Below are 16315 nucleotides of genomic sequence, written 5' to 3' on the forward strand. Positions count from 1 at the left end.
ATCAATGATAATCTTACACAATTAATTCGAATTTAATGAAGTAATAGGCGGAGACATTATTTGTCTAGATAATTAGCAACATTTCTAGTTTTTATTTTTTTCAGCCTGCCTTTCCCAAAGTTTTAGTCACCTCGACTTATTTATTTATGATGCAGGTTTTTAAATTTCGAAATTGTGTTGTGCAAGTGTTTACTAATTGGCCAGTCATGTATTGGTGTCAGGTTTTGGTTATGAAAACCATTGTTAAGATATTTGGGTGAAAAATATAATCTCAACAGGTACTAAGGTGACCTATGTGAGAAGTCCATACCTACACTACGACCTCATAAAATATTATTCTTCCAACAAGTAAGCCAGTGCGGGGCAGTTTTTCAAAAAAAAAATATTGGAAAACATAAAAGTTTGAGAACCATTGGACTGAACTTGACACTACGTTGTAGAAATTTTCAGTATTTTCTTCATTTCTGTTCTGTTTCTGTTATCTCAGTCACGATGTCGTACACCGATCTCCCGGTAGACTACAGACAAACATTTGGTCGGTACACCTATTTGTTCAAATGTATCGGCCTGGATTTCTTTGACAATTCAACCAGTTATGTATCTTGGAATAAAATTAAGTTACTTTTGTTCTGTATAACATTTTATCCATTTATTTCTACGCAGTTTAGTTTGCTTTCTGAAATAAGAGCCGATAATTTTTTGGAGGGTGTTCGCGTTTTGCCCGTTGATATTATGTTTGCTCATGGTAAGTGCACCTACTCAAGTTTAATATTTTTTATTTTCAAACAAAAATACCTATATATTTTATTATGACATTGTGTTTTAGACATAGTGAAAATGATATTAGCTCTCGTCAGGAGAGCTGACTTAAGGGACATGATCCTGGAAGTCGGTGAGTTGTGGCCGAAGAACCTCGCGCCTGATGACCAAAAGGCTGTGATACTGAAGGCTTGGCTGAGGAAGATCAAGATTCCTCTTGATTGTAAGTTAATCCTGATATAAGATTTAAAATTTCAATTAGATGTAGGTGGAAAGGCACATTTAGTTATTTTTGGCGCATTCAATTTCTTGTGTGACTAGACGTACCTTGACATGAAAGTCACTTATTCCATCAGGTTTTCCTGAGCACCGCTAGGTGCCTTTTTGCTTATACGGTACCCAGAACTGTCATCCGGCGCAGAGTGCGCGCCTTTCATCTGTTTTATCTTGAGTCCTGCAAAACGAATGCTGGAGTGCGTGTGCCTCTTCGCCGTCTTGCGGACATATATAACTCGCATTTCACACAACTTGACATATTTAATCTAGCTCATAATCAGTTTAAAATTAAAGCTGTTAAACTTTTGTCTGAAATTGTAATTATAGGCTAATCAACCGCAAATCTACTAAGTACTTTTATATACTTCATTTTTACTGTTTAATTTTGTCAGTGTAATCAGTTTTCATACTTTCTTTTTCTTTTCTTTTGTTAACTTGTGGATAATGGTATGGGTTGCATGATTGTTAACTTAGTTTTAATATAATTTATCCGATAAGTTTTATTATGTAACTGTTTTTTATCCCTAAATAAATAAATAAATAAATTCATTAGAAAAAAAAACATTTTCTTGCTTTGTTCTTATGACCTTATGAAATAGGTAAACGATGTTTGTTTTCCTAGAAGGTTAAATCTGTAGAGAGTTTTCTCTGAATAGCGCTGTAGGATTTTAAGCCATGGAATACTAATGAAGAATTGAGTAGGTATTGAGTAAACGCAAATATTCACCAGTGGTCGCAGTATACCTAGCAAGATTAACTACTAAATAACTCAGTACCTTTGCAATTTCTAGCGTTGCTCATATAAGTCATTTTATTTTCAGTATACTTTATGTTCGCAATGATGAACCTGGGCCTTTTCGAGTTGATACCATTCCTCATATCATGCTTCTACCTCGTGAAGGGGGACAAGGTCTACCTGTTTCCCTTCCAATTGCCTAAGTTCTGGGAGGTCGACTCCATCATCACTTACCTACTCACCTATGTTTGGGAGGTGGTTGGCAGTAAGTATCGTTTAACGTGTGAGAGATGGTGAGTAGATAGGTATATGTACTTAAGGTACACCAATTTTACATTTAATTAAAGCAGTAACATAATGCGCGATCTTATCTCTGAGAGCGATGATGGTTTTGGAAGGTTGCCTCTTGATTTTTTCTTCTTCAAAGTAGCTTGTGTCTTCAGAAATTGTAGCTGCAAAGATCTAATATACTCATCTATACCTATTTATGTCCATAATATAATACCAACCTACTCTTCCACAGATGTGTATCTTGTGTACCAACCAATCTTATATCTTCCAATGTGGTTAATTCTAAGTTTATGTGTAGGTGGTCTTGGTGGAATGCATCCTTCATCATCCGAATATTTTTGTAATCTTCCATTAATAGTAACGAATTATCTTACTGGAACTTTTTTGTCTCTTCCAGCGGTGCCCTGCCAGATGTGTCTATACCTGCCTTTTGACTTAATAATTGTAATAATGACATCAAATGTAAGCGCACTCCTGCGACTCTTACAAGTGGACTTGAAGAACGCCATCAAATTGCGTGACGAACAACATAAAACTAAGAGCAACTTAAATGTTTCTGACACTCACAGCTATGAGGAATTGAAAAGAATTGTTGACATACATCAACGATTGTTAAGGTAAAGTCAAAATACAAGATAATTAAAGTAATACGTAGTGTAGTTTTTGCAAAACTTCATGGCAGTCAAAGTCAAAAAAATATTTCATGTAGACCTTTACAATCACTCTTGAATGTTCATTTAAAAGTTCTTGTTTCTAGTTGCCTATTCCAAAATTTGCTTCCTATGGAGAAGAACGGGCAAGAAAGTCCAAGGTTTCTCTTCTGGCGGTCCCTGCCATCTCCCTGGTAGTTGGGTCCTTTTAAAATGATGTGTTTAATTTCTCAGGATAGCGGACCAACTGTCGAGTATTTTCGGCTTGGTAATATTCATTCACGTTGCGTGCGCTGCTCTTGAAATCTGTTTCTTTGGGTTTTTGACCATGGTAAGTATAGACATCATTATAATCTTGGACCTTTCCTTTAGATACCATAGTTTTTTTGTTTTGCGGTTATAAGGCCAGATAAACAATTTCCATTGAATTGGATTGTCTTTTCCAGGTATATGGCGGTCTAGCTGAAACGATTGCTAATATGCTGACGGTTCTCAATGCAGTTTTCACTATTTTCCTCTTGTCACTCTCTGGTCAATTCTTGTGTGATACGGTAAGATCTAATCCCTACTAATATTATAAATGCGAAAGTTACTCTGTCTGTCTGTCTGTAACGCTTTCACGTCTAAACCATTGAACTGATTATAATAAAATTTGGTACAGAGATAGAGTTGACCTTGAGATAGAACATAGGATAGTTTTTTCCCGGACTTTTGAAAAGCTAGTACGTACTAGCTTCCGCCCGCGTTGTGTTCGGTTTTATCCCATTTCCAAGAGAACTGTTCAAAAGTCTGGGATGAAAACTATCTTATTACTTTTGAAGAGAAGAAGAACTTTTGAATCAGTCAGACGTGAAAGCGTAACAAATAGACAGAGTTACTTTCGCATTTATAATATTAGTAGGGATGGCGCGGGAAATATGGCGGCAATAGACGCAATATGGCGGCGGAAAGCTAGAGGTTAATGGTGATGTGTGGGCAAGTAATGTGTTGAACTGAATTACTGCGGCAAATTAGTTTTTACGTACATATTTTTATTACCAATCGATAGCTAATTTGTGTACAGAGCATACAAAAGATATTCAAATTGAATAGGTAGGTACCGTGTTCTATGTTGTTAACGCGTGAGAGATTCCTAAAAACGATAAAGTAGCCTGTTGTATAATTGCTTGAATAACTTTTTCCTTAGCTGCGTTTGATGTAAAAACAAAACATTTTCAGAGTTCAGAAGTTGCAGATGCGGCTTATGAAAGTTATTGGTACGAAAGTGATCATAAAGTGAAGAAGCTAACATTATCGATCATTATCAGGTACTAAATCTGTTATCATTTTACATCTAGTGTTGTTCATAGGATAAAAAAAATCAGATACCTATAATGAGACCTACTCAAATTTTCTTTCAGAGCCCAACGGCCTAGTTATTTATCAGCCCTTGGATTTTCTCAATTGACACTCAAATCATTTTCCAAGGTAAGAAAAATGCCAAGATTATTTGGACAAAACACCTAATAGTTTTTAGCTCTTTTATAATTTAGATAAGTTAATTTAGTTAGCTTTTTATTTGATACCTAACGTATCATTTGTTTTCCAGATTATGAGCTCAGCTTGGACTTACTTTTCGTTACTGATTCAAATGTATGAAGAGACCTAAGTTGCAAAGGATGGGACATACACTCTTATTTCTCAGTCAACAATATCACACTAGATTATGAGCAACGAACGTACTGTGGAAAGGATATTCTACGAACTACATTTTTCTGATGTTATTCACAGATAAAGCAACAAGCACTTTTTTCAAGCACATTATCAGCCTTTTTATTGTCCCTCTCTAAGGGCGTAGGCCTCTTCTCATATGGAGAAGGAATGAGCGTTGATCAAATAGAGAAGGGATGATGCGTGCACGATCGGAAGTTTTCCTTCACCCTTTATTCAGACATTGGGATCCAAGATATACTTAGAAAATTTACATTAGTAGGTACTTGCCTGACCTGGTATCTGCACACTAATACTTGAAAAAATGGTGCTTTACTGGGCCAGCATGACTTTAAGTTACACACAGCACTAGTAAATTGAGGTAACTGTTCAATTTATTATGCACTAGCAAGGGATATTCACTAACTTGTCGATTTTTATATACTCACGTTATAAATTATTTTATTTTGATAATAAAGCAAATATTGTCCACAAACTGGTTTTATTTCACCCTAGTTTTATGTAATCCTACTAGCATATGTTATAATGGAAAGACGCCAGCAGATCTACCTACCCGCAACTGTAAAATTGTAACAATTACAAACAATTGAACATTAACTATTGTGATAAGGTAGACTACATCATAGATTGGCGTGAAATAAATTAAGTAGGTACTTATTTTTAGGGGGTAGATATACAGAACCAAATGCCTGACACGGCTACTGTTTCAATCATCTTTCACAGAAGTTAAACGCCACTAATGATGTAATTCATAAATAAAATAACTGTTTAAACATTATCCAAGAAAATATATTTCCTTCTAAGTAAAAACACAACTCGGTATTATTGTTCCACAATGTTTTAAATTAAATTCAATTCCTTTTGAACTATGAGCAAAGTAAATTATTTAGTAGGTAAATAAACATTACAATTAGTTTGGACGAGTTCGGGGTTTACTAGTTACTTACATAATTATTATTTTATTATCTAGTAATACTTTTGATTCATGAATACTTCTAATTAATGAAAATACTAAAAGGTGACACTATGCGAATTTACAACCTTTTTAAATGGTTGCCAAATTGACCACAACCGTTTTCGTCGACAATTCTCATTGGTCAGTTTAAACATTCATAGACAATACTTGTTCCTGATTGGTCCATTCGACAAACGGATGTAGTCAATTATGTTTTAAAAGCTCTAATGTTTGGTCTGTCTATGAGCGATTTAGAATCGCGCCTACTTACACACACAATCTATTTGGACACCAATAAAGTGGGCCGATCTAAAATATTTAAATTCTAAGGGGTTTTTCCTTCCAGATGAAATTGATGAAAAAATTAGGACCATTCCCTCACCACACAGGTAACAGGACACAGAGTTTTGATGATTCGTTTGTGGTGATGACCCCATAAATCTCAGCATCCAACAATTTTTAACACCAGCAAAATTTTGGTCACCGTGTGCCTTGTCCATTATGTTATACTACCTAATTATTTTTTTTGGAAGTTATAAGAAAGATCTGTAGCAGGGTCTCATGGAATCATCTTTACAAGCCTTTTTATCTAAAATTCTCTACAATCTAAGCAAATTATGGTCGTACTAATCTATGAATGGACCCAATTATGGTCGGTAGGACATATTTCTAAGCTCGACTATTAAAGGACGGATTTACACAGTATAAGTACCTAAACACGAAATCATTCGATTTTTTTTGTTAGTTACCTACTTATACTTATCCTGTGTAATTCCGGCTTACCTATTTAAATTATTAAAGTAATGCGTATACATAGACAAGCTCGGTTTACAATCATACAAAATCGTTGTTTACCATTTTCATCGCTCCCAACGCCACGAGGTGCCTCACCGAAGCAATTTTATTTTAGCAAAGATTTATTTTTCAATCTGTACATACCCCAAAGCAATTTACTATGAGGTGTAAAATTTTGGTTAATTATGAGCTAAATGCTACTCTTCATGCCAGATATTTGGGCTTTATTGAAATATTACCTATGTGAAATTGGTATACACAATTTTGCATGATTGATCAGTAAATTATACGGGGTATATATTGTTAGGATGGACTTACAAAGCACCTAGAAATATTCTACCATTACCGGCTACAACTATGACACACAGATTTGGTTAAAATCTATTTTTATTAAAGTCAAATGGTATTTTTCCCTACTCAAATCACACTTTAGATTGATAGTTACAGAAGAAATGAAGTATTAGTCTCATTTTAAGATATATGAAGTATTAGATTTGAGGTCATGACACACTTGAACGACATCATATAAAATATTTTATGCGAGAAACGGTTTAAGAGTCAAATACAAATGAAGCTGGGTTCGAGCTACACCATCGTGCCGTCACGTTCATGTGTGCCATGGCCTTTAGGGTAATCTAATATTTTGCAGTTGCAGCCGAAAACCTACATACCTATTCTAAAAATGTATATATATGAGAATATAGTTTTAGCAATAAATATACACTAATTATATCTAAAATACTATCTAGCGAAGGCATTATGTGAAGCGGAAAGCATTTTCATATACATAATAGGTAGGCAAGTATGTTTCTACTGAGATTAGGTAAAAAGTGTAGTTGTGTTAATGAAGAGTAGAATTTTTTTTTATTCTGATAATGACACAATAGAACTATGTCTACTTATTTTAAAAAGTCTATCTGGATTCTAGACGAAGCCAGCACTTCCATGAAGTGATTTGAATTTCTATAAAATATAGAAAGAGAAAAGTGCAATGTAAAAATAGATTTTTGGTAAATATTGCTGTATAAAATATAGTCAATCTTAAGCAGGAATATAATATTTGGTTTGTAAAAAATACAACAAAAATATATCAATAGGTAATTGCAATTATTTTGCATATAATAAATAGATTACAAGATGGTTTTCTATAAAGTGGCCCAAAAATTGTTTTATTACCATAGATAGTAGTGACATCTAGTTGGCCTTATGTCATTATTTTTCATACTGGTACGGCCACTTGTCTATGTCAGTAGGTAAGCTTAGAAAAAGTTTAATTGATTTTGGTGTTCTTTAGGGAGTATAGTGTAAGGCAGGCTCAGTATAAAAAGCCAAGATATGTTTCACATAGATTGCTATCTACATAGAAAAATACACACATTTATGCACTACAACACACATACCATAATATAAGAACGAAGAGAGAGACAGTGCTGAAAGTAGAAAATAGTGCGGAACAGAATAAAAAAATAAATTCATAGAAAAAATATATTTTCAAACTTACAAAAAAATCAGACAGACAGACTAGGCCTATTATTTTAGACAAACAAATAAGCAAATGATGTTTAAACATAAAAACTCTTATTTCAATACATTGAAGATTATTTTATGTATTTGTAAATGGTTGATGCACATTTTATTGTTATTACAATATTTTCGCGCCAAAATTGTTAGGTTAGCATAGGTAAATATGGAACTATTTCTTCGCATATTGTGTTTAGCAACCGTGAATTACATAAAAAAATATTTTGTCCACAGATAATTGATATAACAATGTGTACCAACCTCAATAAACATTGAATAAATATAACAATACATTAACTAACATAGGAACAATAACATGTACCTTATAAAGATAGAAAGATTTTCTGCAGATCTCAATAACCGATCTAACCATATTTTTGCGATTTGAGATTGGATTATAACATTACTGTTAGTGCCTTTTTATCGTCCCACTGCTGGGCACAGGCCTCCTCTCACACGGAGAAGGATTGAGCATTAATCACCACGCTTGCTTAATGCGGGTTGGTGATTTCAGACTTTATAGTCCAGGTTTCCTCAAGATGTTTTCCTTCACCTTTTTATCAGCCCATTGGTGTCTAAGATATACTTAGAAAGTACATACAAACTTAGAAAAGTTGCATTTGTACTTGCCTGACCTGGAGTCGAACCCACACCCTCATACTCGAGAGGTTGGTTCTTTGCCCAGTAGGCCACCACGACAATAGCTTCATATAAATTATGTCTAAATCTCTAATCGCAAAATACGAATGGATTGATTATTGAAATCTGCAGTTAAACTATATCAATATTATCTATAATTGGTTATAACCTAAGGCAAGGTGTAAAATGCACCACAAATATATTTTTTAAGAATTTTCTAGATGCCTATGCTATTTAAAATAAAACTGCATGATGTTCTCTTACTTATGGTATAAATAGACAACCTTTTTCGGACTTACAGAAATTAATTCACTCATGAAGTCATGCATCAATAATAAAATAAAAAGTTCTTACTTAGCTTGAGATTTGTTTTAATATTAGATTAGAAACATGTAATTTTATAATTGGATATTAATAAAAAAATAGATGCAGAATGAGAGGTGTCAAATTATTAAAATAATACCAAGAGAACATTATCTTAAGAATATTAAGAAAGTTCATGTTTGAAAAAGGCTAGATTTTTCGAGAACTCGATGAAGTTTAGTCAAATAATATTCATCTAGATAGCAGCAGATGTTTTTAATATCTCATTCGAGTCCTCGATACTATTTTCTAATACAACTAAACATTTATAAATTTGCAAGAAAATGCACTAAATCTTATAAGAGTTTGTTCTCCTGTCACACAATCAAATATTCAAGAGACAAAATGTGAAATAATGGTGCACCTTCTTACAGATTGATTAAAACCATAGACAACAACCAAAATAAAATGTATTGCTTCGAACGCCATTTTATTACTTGTACAGTTAGCATCACAAGCAAATAAGATATCGTGATATCACAGGAGTTATTAATTTATAATTGTTCTATGTAATACTCTTATTTGAAAATAATAATTTGTTTGTTTTGATGCTCTGATAAAAAAATAATTGATAAATTAAAATGATTTTGATGCTGACTGTACATTCAAAACATAATTACAAAAATAACTGATATTAGCTAATTTTCTTTATTATTATTTACAATATAAGATGTCAGCGCGTGTTTTGGTAGTAACCTTTCCTTACTAACCTATTTATAGTCATAAGTCTTATAAAATCACACAAATATAAATTAGTGTTGTGATTATTCTGTTGTCCACCACCTAACTAAATAGCTTTCACACAAATATATTTTTTTTAATCTATGCTCAAGACAAGAACTTGGTTTTAAACCCGGTGCCCATTGAAGGCTCAGCACATTACTTTTAAGCGACAAGTAAAAATATGACTTAATAATATGTCGATAACGTTGAAATTTGAGTGTTACCTATCTGTGCCGTTAATAAGCGCCTCGGCTTTACCTTTCTAGCTGCATCATAGTCAAACACATCATGAGTTCCAAAATCAAACATTATCCAAATCAAACCCGACTATTCCAGACTCAAAACCAGCGACAATATCCAACCAAGAAGTTCTTAACTTATCAAACCTTTGAGCTTCCTACCAATCACAGGCTGACATCTCTAACATTTATATAGTCTGTGGCATTTACGCGCTGTCCTGTTTCTTGCCGGCCATTCGTTCTATGAGCCCTGTGATCATGTCTGCATCAACCAAGCCTATGAATTTGTCCACTATTATACCGTTTTTTATTGCTATTACTGCTGGCACTGCTTTTACCTGGAAATTTTGAGATAAATTGTAAGGATATGTACTTAGGAGTTAAGGTTGTTGTAACTGTCTGCCCTCGCTTTGCTTACGTTCAGCAATAATATTTTAAAATAAATTGATATTAACTATTAGAGATGGAGCGAATGAAAAGAAGAGTTTTAGAAAAAGTCGCGAGCGTATATGTATAAACTATCGATTAAAAAATACAACCTTCAGGCCACTTCACATGGTTGTTATAATAATTCTATCGATAATCCCAACTTCGCATGCAGCTTTAACATTAAACGCATCAAAATATATAACAAAAATATTGCCTGAATATTTTTATATATTATGAGAATTAATGAAAAAATTCAATAATGCTAGAAATGGGTGCTTTTGGTTATCCTTATTGTCAATTTTTTTTTATTCAAAAGATTCAGTATACAAAAATGATCTCTACAGATAGATTTATTATATGTATAGATTTTAATTCAACCAAACTTCAAGACTTGACATCTTACCTCAAACGTATGCACCAGATCAGCATGATCCTCTACATCCACAACAGCCAGATTCAAGTTATTTAATGGCTCAATCAGTTCCTTGAGCTTTGGTGTCAGGATCTTGCAGGGCTCACACCAATCCGCGTGGAAGTTCACTATAACTGGCTTATCACTGTTCATTACCTGAAAAATACAATATATCAATTACTTTTGTAGCCTATACGGTTTTTTAGGGAAGGTTCATATGACTAACGGAAAATGCGTCGAACATATCGTAAATGTGTGATCCACGAACTAACGCATCATCGGTTAGGTATATGTGAATAATTGAATGTTTTATCGTATATGTCTTTTTTGGCGTTACGCGACGCATGTTCCGTCAGATATGAACCTTCCCTTATGCTTTATTTCTGTGCCACCTGTCGCGACTGATGGCCAATGGCTTTGAAATAAACTTGTACAGCCAGTGTTTGGCAGCCAGGCATGAAAAGGATGCGATAGGCGCGTGGTTCGAAAGGAAACCTTTAGGGTTAAATATCTGAAGTTTTGGTCTAAAGTTGAGACTTGAGACGTAAAACCTAATGATTGAGACGTTTGTACTTAAGATTGAATTAATTTGAGATTGGACTTCAGATTGTGGGTGGGAATTCAGAAAAATATTTTTCAGTTATTTTTGTGACCCATTTATATATGTGCTAGGATAGCAAAACTTCCCCAACTCTATTTAGTTAAGGGCATAAATAATGCCGCATAATGATAGTTAAGAGACAATTATGTTAATTTCGTTTATAGAACAAATCCCCCAAACTTGAATATGAATACATACTATCAAAGATAAAGCGTAATTCTTATCAGTCACGTAATTTTACTACAAAGATAAACAATTTAAAATACTATAGACTAGAGATAAAAACGCCGCAATTTTTAAGACATCAAATATCATTAAATATTTACTTTTGCACAGCAAATAAAAAAAATACATAGGTAATTTCGGAATGATTCACAAGATTGTGACATCATCAAGTCAGTCATGAGATGAGGTCATGAATGTGTGACATCATTTACATAAAGATTTTCCTGTACCTTGGCAAAAAAAACCAGTTTGGCCGATAGAGTGAACTGATTTTGTTTTGTCATAGTTTTTAATTATAGGAATACTCTATAAAGAACTTATGAATAATTTCAATAATCTGTAATTTATATCATTGATAAAAACCTAGCCATAGTATGTATATTATAATATTTATTAATCTGCGACCTAGCAGTAAAAACAGATAAGATTGTGCAGATTGTGCTCCTTATATAATTCTGAATCTATTTCCCAAAAAGGAGGAAGTTCTGCATTTGTACTTTTTTTATAAATTAATTATTATGTTTAACTGGTAGTGGTTGCTCACAGTATAATTCCTATCATTCCTTTTTCTTGCTTAGGACTTAATCAACAAACAAATTAGTATGTACATGTATTTCTTACCTTATTAACAAACTCGTCATTATTCTTAACTAGTATAGTCTCATTGTGTACAAGTGATGTAGATATAGGCACAGCTCTCCTTAGGCTGGCTAGACATTTGATGGGCGACCGCAACCCTTGACTTATTGCATTGGACATTTTGACTGTAACAAACAGTTTTTAATAGATTATGATTTAAAAAAAAAACTTTACATATTGTAGCTTACAGAGGTTGTGTGAATGTTAGTTTTATGAGTTTAATGGGTTAATTTGTCATGCACCGTGATGTGATGAATGAAAAATGAAGATTAAGCCAATGAAATTACTAGAAGATTATAATTTTTAATTAACATTTTATGAAACCAAAAACATGAAGGAAAAAGCATAATTTTTAGTCACTAGGTATATCCATGATCTAATGTGATTTTTAGATTAACAGAACATTTCAATAGTTATTGGATCTAATAATTATGTAATATATAATTTAAAATATGTTTATTAGATATCACAACTATTTTCAACCTTATTGACAAGGTAATAAAGTTCAATAGCAGTAAATAATGAACTTTCTTAGAACAACTTTTTTACCCAAACATGTGAGAGGTTTGAAACTGAACATAGTCAAAACAAATGTTATCATATGATTCATTCAACTCAAGTTTGATATTTTAAACTTAGTAGATTGATTAATTTGTTTACTATTCTTATTGTTACTGATAATGGTATATTTTTAGAGAAGTGTACTCATAAACTTGATTCTTACTTTTATTTGGCCCTATTCCTTGTAGCTTACAAAAAGTATTTACTAAAAAAAAACAAAAAAAGAAAGTTGATTCAAAATTAGAATGCAGTTTTTTTATTTTTAAATATAGTGCCAGTTTTAAAGCGTGATTATGTTTTATATAAATACTTTTTGCAAATGATCTTGGTCTAATTTAAATAGGCTAAGATAATGACTACTTGAAGCTGTAAAGGCAGGCTTTGTGTACAACATGATAAGTTAGGCTATGTACATAATGAATTATTTAATGTGCACTTGATAATGATGGAGTTGAGATAAGAAAACTGTCTCAGGGTTAGATGTGAGTATAGATGATGCTTAGAAGAAATGCACAGAAATAAAAATAATTTGTTTAAAATTTATCATTCTATAAGCTGTTTAATATGGATAACTTTAGCTAATATTGCCCATTTCTTTATTCAGTTACCAGGTTACCTACAGTATCAACATTAATTGATAAAAATTATGAATGAACAAAACAACAAAAACAAACTGCAACCAAACTCGGAACTTACCAAAGCAGACTATTAGAAACTCCTTACTTTACGCGTTTCAATGGGCGTTACACAAACATGAACTAAAGCGAATAGACCGCCAAAAACCGCACTAATGCACAGAAATACCAGAATCACATATCGGGGCACATACAACTTGTCGTAAAAATTGGCACTGTCCGTACTATGCGACTCGCCTTTTGGCAAACACACCAAAATCAATGTAACCAAAGAAGATACGAGTAGAGCTATCTTCCCGATGCTGTGTCCTGTACGCACCGAAACCCAGCAGAGAACCAAAGTAACGCACCATAGCATCGTCAGAAAGTACAACCCCACGCCAAAACTATTCATTTCTGTTACAATAAACAAAGCGGATAGACGATAATCAGTAAAAATAGTTTAATGATCATGCAATAAAGTTAGTGAAATTACTCTCGTTACAGTAGACAGTACATATATAGATTAGTTATGACAGCTCCCCACAAAGCAGTTAAATCATGTTTTCTGTGAATTATAATGATAAAAACCTGAGATGTATTTTAATTTTCACGAAACCACAACCACTCGCTGCCACTGTTTGACCAAATGTCAAGAAAGTTGTCATGTCAACGGTGATCTGTCATTTATGAAATGACAGCGCTGCAGCGCTTTGACAGCATGACGTTTGAAAAAATCATGGAAAAATAAATTCAAGCGCGAAACTATTGAGTTTTCGTCAAGTTCATGTAAACTCGAACTCAAACTGTTTTTTAAGAGTTGACCCTGATTTTAGATAGCTGCAGTATAACAAAACTACTTATTATCTTCTGCTTTCCACGATCCTCTGTTAGCGGCATTAAAACGATTTCTTACTACTACAAAAATATATATAGAGTAAAATACATTCCTCATCTTTACCGAGTAAAACTACAATTTTATGCTTAACACAAATCTTAAATATTTTTATTTTTAACAAAATAATTAAACGTATTCAAGATTACAACATGGCATGATGGGCTTCAAAATCGTTTTGACATTTATGTTGGTAGCATTGGCAACAGTGAATTTTCTAGTGCTGTGTATTGCTGTCAATAATTAGAAAGGTGAGTGATTTTCCTAATTATTTCTTAGTTATTTCATGTTGTTCATGCATTTCTTTGTAGATTTATTCCTCAGCTACAAGAAAATGGTAAATAATCACGGTTAACAATGGGCAAAACAACGATATAACCGTAAATTTGTAACGCCATTTTCCGCTTCGGAGATCTATTCTAATGTATTTTTTTATAATAAGGTGCCGTGACTAAGGAATTGGATTTTATTAGTTCTGTCAGTGTTACAAAAAGTTTTCTCTTCGGTGCGTTGTTGAATGAGGAATGCTTTTGGAGTTTGCAATATTTTGATTACTTATTCATTTCTGATGACTAATCTATGCTAACAAGGTCCAATTTTGCGAGGGCATCTAAACGCCAGACTGCGTTTACATTGTGAAGTAACTGACCTACTATTGATTATTGTTCATTAAGCAGCCCTTTCGGGCTTTCGCAAAGGGCAACTACCTGGACGCCCTTTTCCTGGCCTCACGAAATTTAACACCTGCTGTTTACTATCTCCAGGTGTATTATTCATGGTTATTGTGTAGTTTTAATCAGAAATGATAAACAATTGATTAAGTATAAATGTGGGTTTGTTTTCCTTGCTAAAAAAGTATCAGTCCTACCCTTTTGTTGGTTGTGAAAAATAAATTCAAACTTTCAGCTGTACTTAACAAACTACTCATAAGATAAATTATTAAAAATTGTATCATAGTTGCATAAACTGCCAAAAGTATGTTACTTGCCCTAGTAGCTGAGGCTGATTTGTTTTGGTCAGTATAACTAGTTATCACATACTCTAACTACCGTTCCTATATTCTATCTACGAGTTGTTTTGCTTACCAGGGATAGGCATTTGACATAACATGTAAGGGGCTAATGTCAAAATTCTATCTCTGTTAAGCAAATTAACTGATCAGTAGAATATTGGGAAAGGCCATTTAGCCATATAACTATGATTTCCACATAGTATGTGCGAGACTACTGATGTTAGCATGATATTAAAATATATGATGTCATGGGGAGTGCCATGTGTCACAATAGTGCTTTATAAAGCTGTGTACACATTATCTATTAACCCTATTAAGTTTACGCAGAATGTAGAGCTTAGATTTATCATTGTAGCAGCTAATTTGGGGTTGTAATGACAATAATATTACTTTAAACAAACAATGATTATTGGTAACAATCAATGCAGTCTTTCAGGATATTATTTTTGAACTGGTTTTGCTACCTGCAACAATACAACTCAAGTTGTAATGACCATATTATAAAGCATGCCTAATTTGAAATGAAGTCATAGTTTCATCGCAAAACACAACTCTGAGGTGTCAGAAAAAACAAAGTACTTACTCTCAAACATAATTATTGCAACTACAAACCAGTTTAGTAAATTATTCACACTCATGACCTAGACCTAGCATTTATTTCTAGTCATGACTGAAGTGCATTGTATGTAATCTTTTATTTCATTGATGTTTAGCTAGATTTGAATTACCTACATATTATAATTTCTTATTTAATGAAAGTGTATTTTACAATGAAACCTGTGCCATTTCTCACACAAACACAACATTTTCTGTGCGACTAACATATTTGACACAGTGACAACTCTCAAACAAAGTCCCATTTGCCCAAATATGTCACACATGGACGAGAGGAGAATGCCAAAAACCATATAACCAAAACCTATAAATATTTTCATTTCATTTCATTATAATGAAATAGATATTTGGTTTGTTTTGGTAACAACCCTTAAACTTGCAACTTAATAGCCACAACGTCAGTTGCACAAAGCTCCATTAAAGTTTCTTTAAATCTATTGCTGACTCTTTCTTTGTCAACAAGATGAAAAGTGTTAGCTATAGATTTAATGAAACTTTAATTCTAATGGAGCTTTGTGCAACTGATGGATAGTCAGCTATGCCAATAGGGGTCCCTGGGTCAAAGGAAATGGTGTTCCGATTTCATAACACACTTATAAGCTTCAATATTCAAGTGTCATAGACATTGTTTACAATGGCACATTGTGCAACAAGA

The 16315-nt window shown here is 33.2% G+C and overlaps 3 protein-coding genes across 4 annotated transcripts in view; 2 read left to right on the forward strand and 1 right to left on the reverse strand.

The window, feature by feature from the left end:
* Positions 1–486: 486 nt before the first annotated feature.
* On the forward strand, positions 487–4886 carry LOC126055396 (odorant receptor 4-like). The gene is made up of 9 exons (XM_064038541.1): positions 487–745; positions 827–982; positions 1857–2036; positions 2460–2679; positions 2947–3043; positions 3159–3263; positions 3931–4019; positions 4113–4179; positions 4301–4886. The coding sequence occupies exons 1-9, from the start codon at positions 493–495 to the stop codon at positions 4358–4360; spliced, it is 1227 nt and encodes a 408-aa protein (XP_063894611.1). The 5' UTR covers positions 487–492; the 3' UTR covers positions 4361–4886.
* Positions 4887–8390: 3504 nt separating this feature from the next.
* On the reverse strand, positions 8391–13841 carry LOC126055458 (thioredoxin, mitochondrial). 2 transcript variants are annotated; one of them, XM_049844706.2, is made up of 4 exons: positions 13730–13841; positions 11946–12088; positions 10490–10654; positions 8391–9995 (listed from the first exon to the last, which is right to left on the reverse strand). In XM_049844706.2, the coding sequence occupies exons 2-4, from the start codon at positions 12081–12083 to the stop codon at positions 9864–9866; spliced, it is 435 nt and encodes a 144-aa protein (XP_049700663.1). In that variant the 5' UTR covers positions 12084–12088; positions 13730–13841; the 3' UTR covers positions 8391–9863. The 2 variants fall into 2 exon arrangements, with proteins under 2 accessions (XP_049700663.1, XP_049700664.1); XM_049844707.2 differs by lacking the exon at positions 13730–13841 and adding an exon at positions 13221–13705.
* A 325-nt stretch (positions 13842–14166) lies between these two features.
* Positions 14167–16315, forward strand: part of LOC110372101 (kinesin light chain) — a 59104-nt gene continuing 56955 nt past the window's right edge. Inside the window, exon 1 of the mRNA XM_064038598.1 lies at positions 14167–14284. The gene's annotated coding sequence lies outside the window, so the exon portion shown is untranslated. The remainder of the gene's footprint in view (positions 14285–16315) is intronic.

The sequence above is a fragment of the Helicoverpa armigera genome, chromosome 16 (genome assembly GCF_030705265.1).
Source record: "Helicoverpa armigera isolate CAAS_96S chromosome 16, ASM3070526v1, whole genome shotgun sequence".
Lineage (NCBI taxonomy): Eukaryota > Metazoa > Arthropoda > Insecta > Lepidoptera > Noctuidae > Helicoverpa > Helicoverpa armigera.

What these genes read in the sequence shown, in the direction of transcription:
- LOC126055396 (XM_064038541.1), top strand. Translation starts at nt 493, where the DNA reads ATGTCGTACACCGATCTCCCGGTAGACTACAGACAAACATTTGGTCGG. An exon ending in TGATATTATGTTTGCTCATG is followed by an intron (nt 746 to 826) that starts GTAAGTGCACCT and finishes ATTGTGTTTTAG; the next exon opens with ACATAGTGAAAATGATATTA. An exon ending in TCTTTGGGTTTTTGACCATG is followed by an intron (nt 3,044 to 3,158) that starts GTAAGTATAGAC and finishes TGTCTTTTCCAG; the next exon opens with GTATATGGCGGTCTAGCTGA.
- LOC126055458 (XM_049844706.2), bottom strand. Translation starts at nt 12,083, where the DNA reads ATGTCCAATGCAATAAGTCAAGGGTTGCGGTCGCCCATCAAATGTCTA. An exon ending in ATGACGAGTTTGTTAATAAG is followed by an intron (nt 10,655 to 11,945) that starts GTAAGAAATACA and finishes TGTATTTTTCAG; the next exon opens with GTAATGAACAGTGATAAGCC. An exon ending in ATCTGGTGCATACGTTTGAG is followed by an intron (nt 9,996 to 10,489) that starts GTAAGATGTCAA and finishes CAAAATTTCCAG; the next exon opens with GTAAAAGCAGTGCCAGCAGT.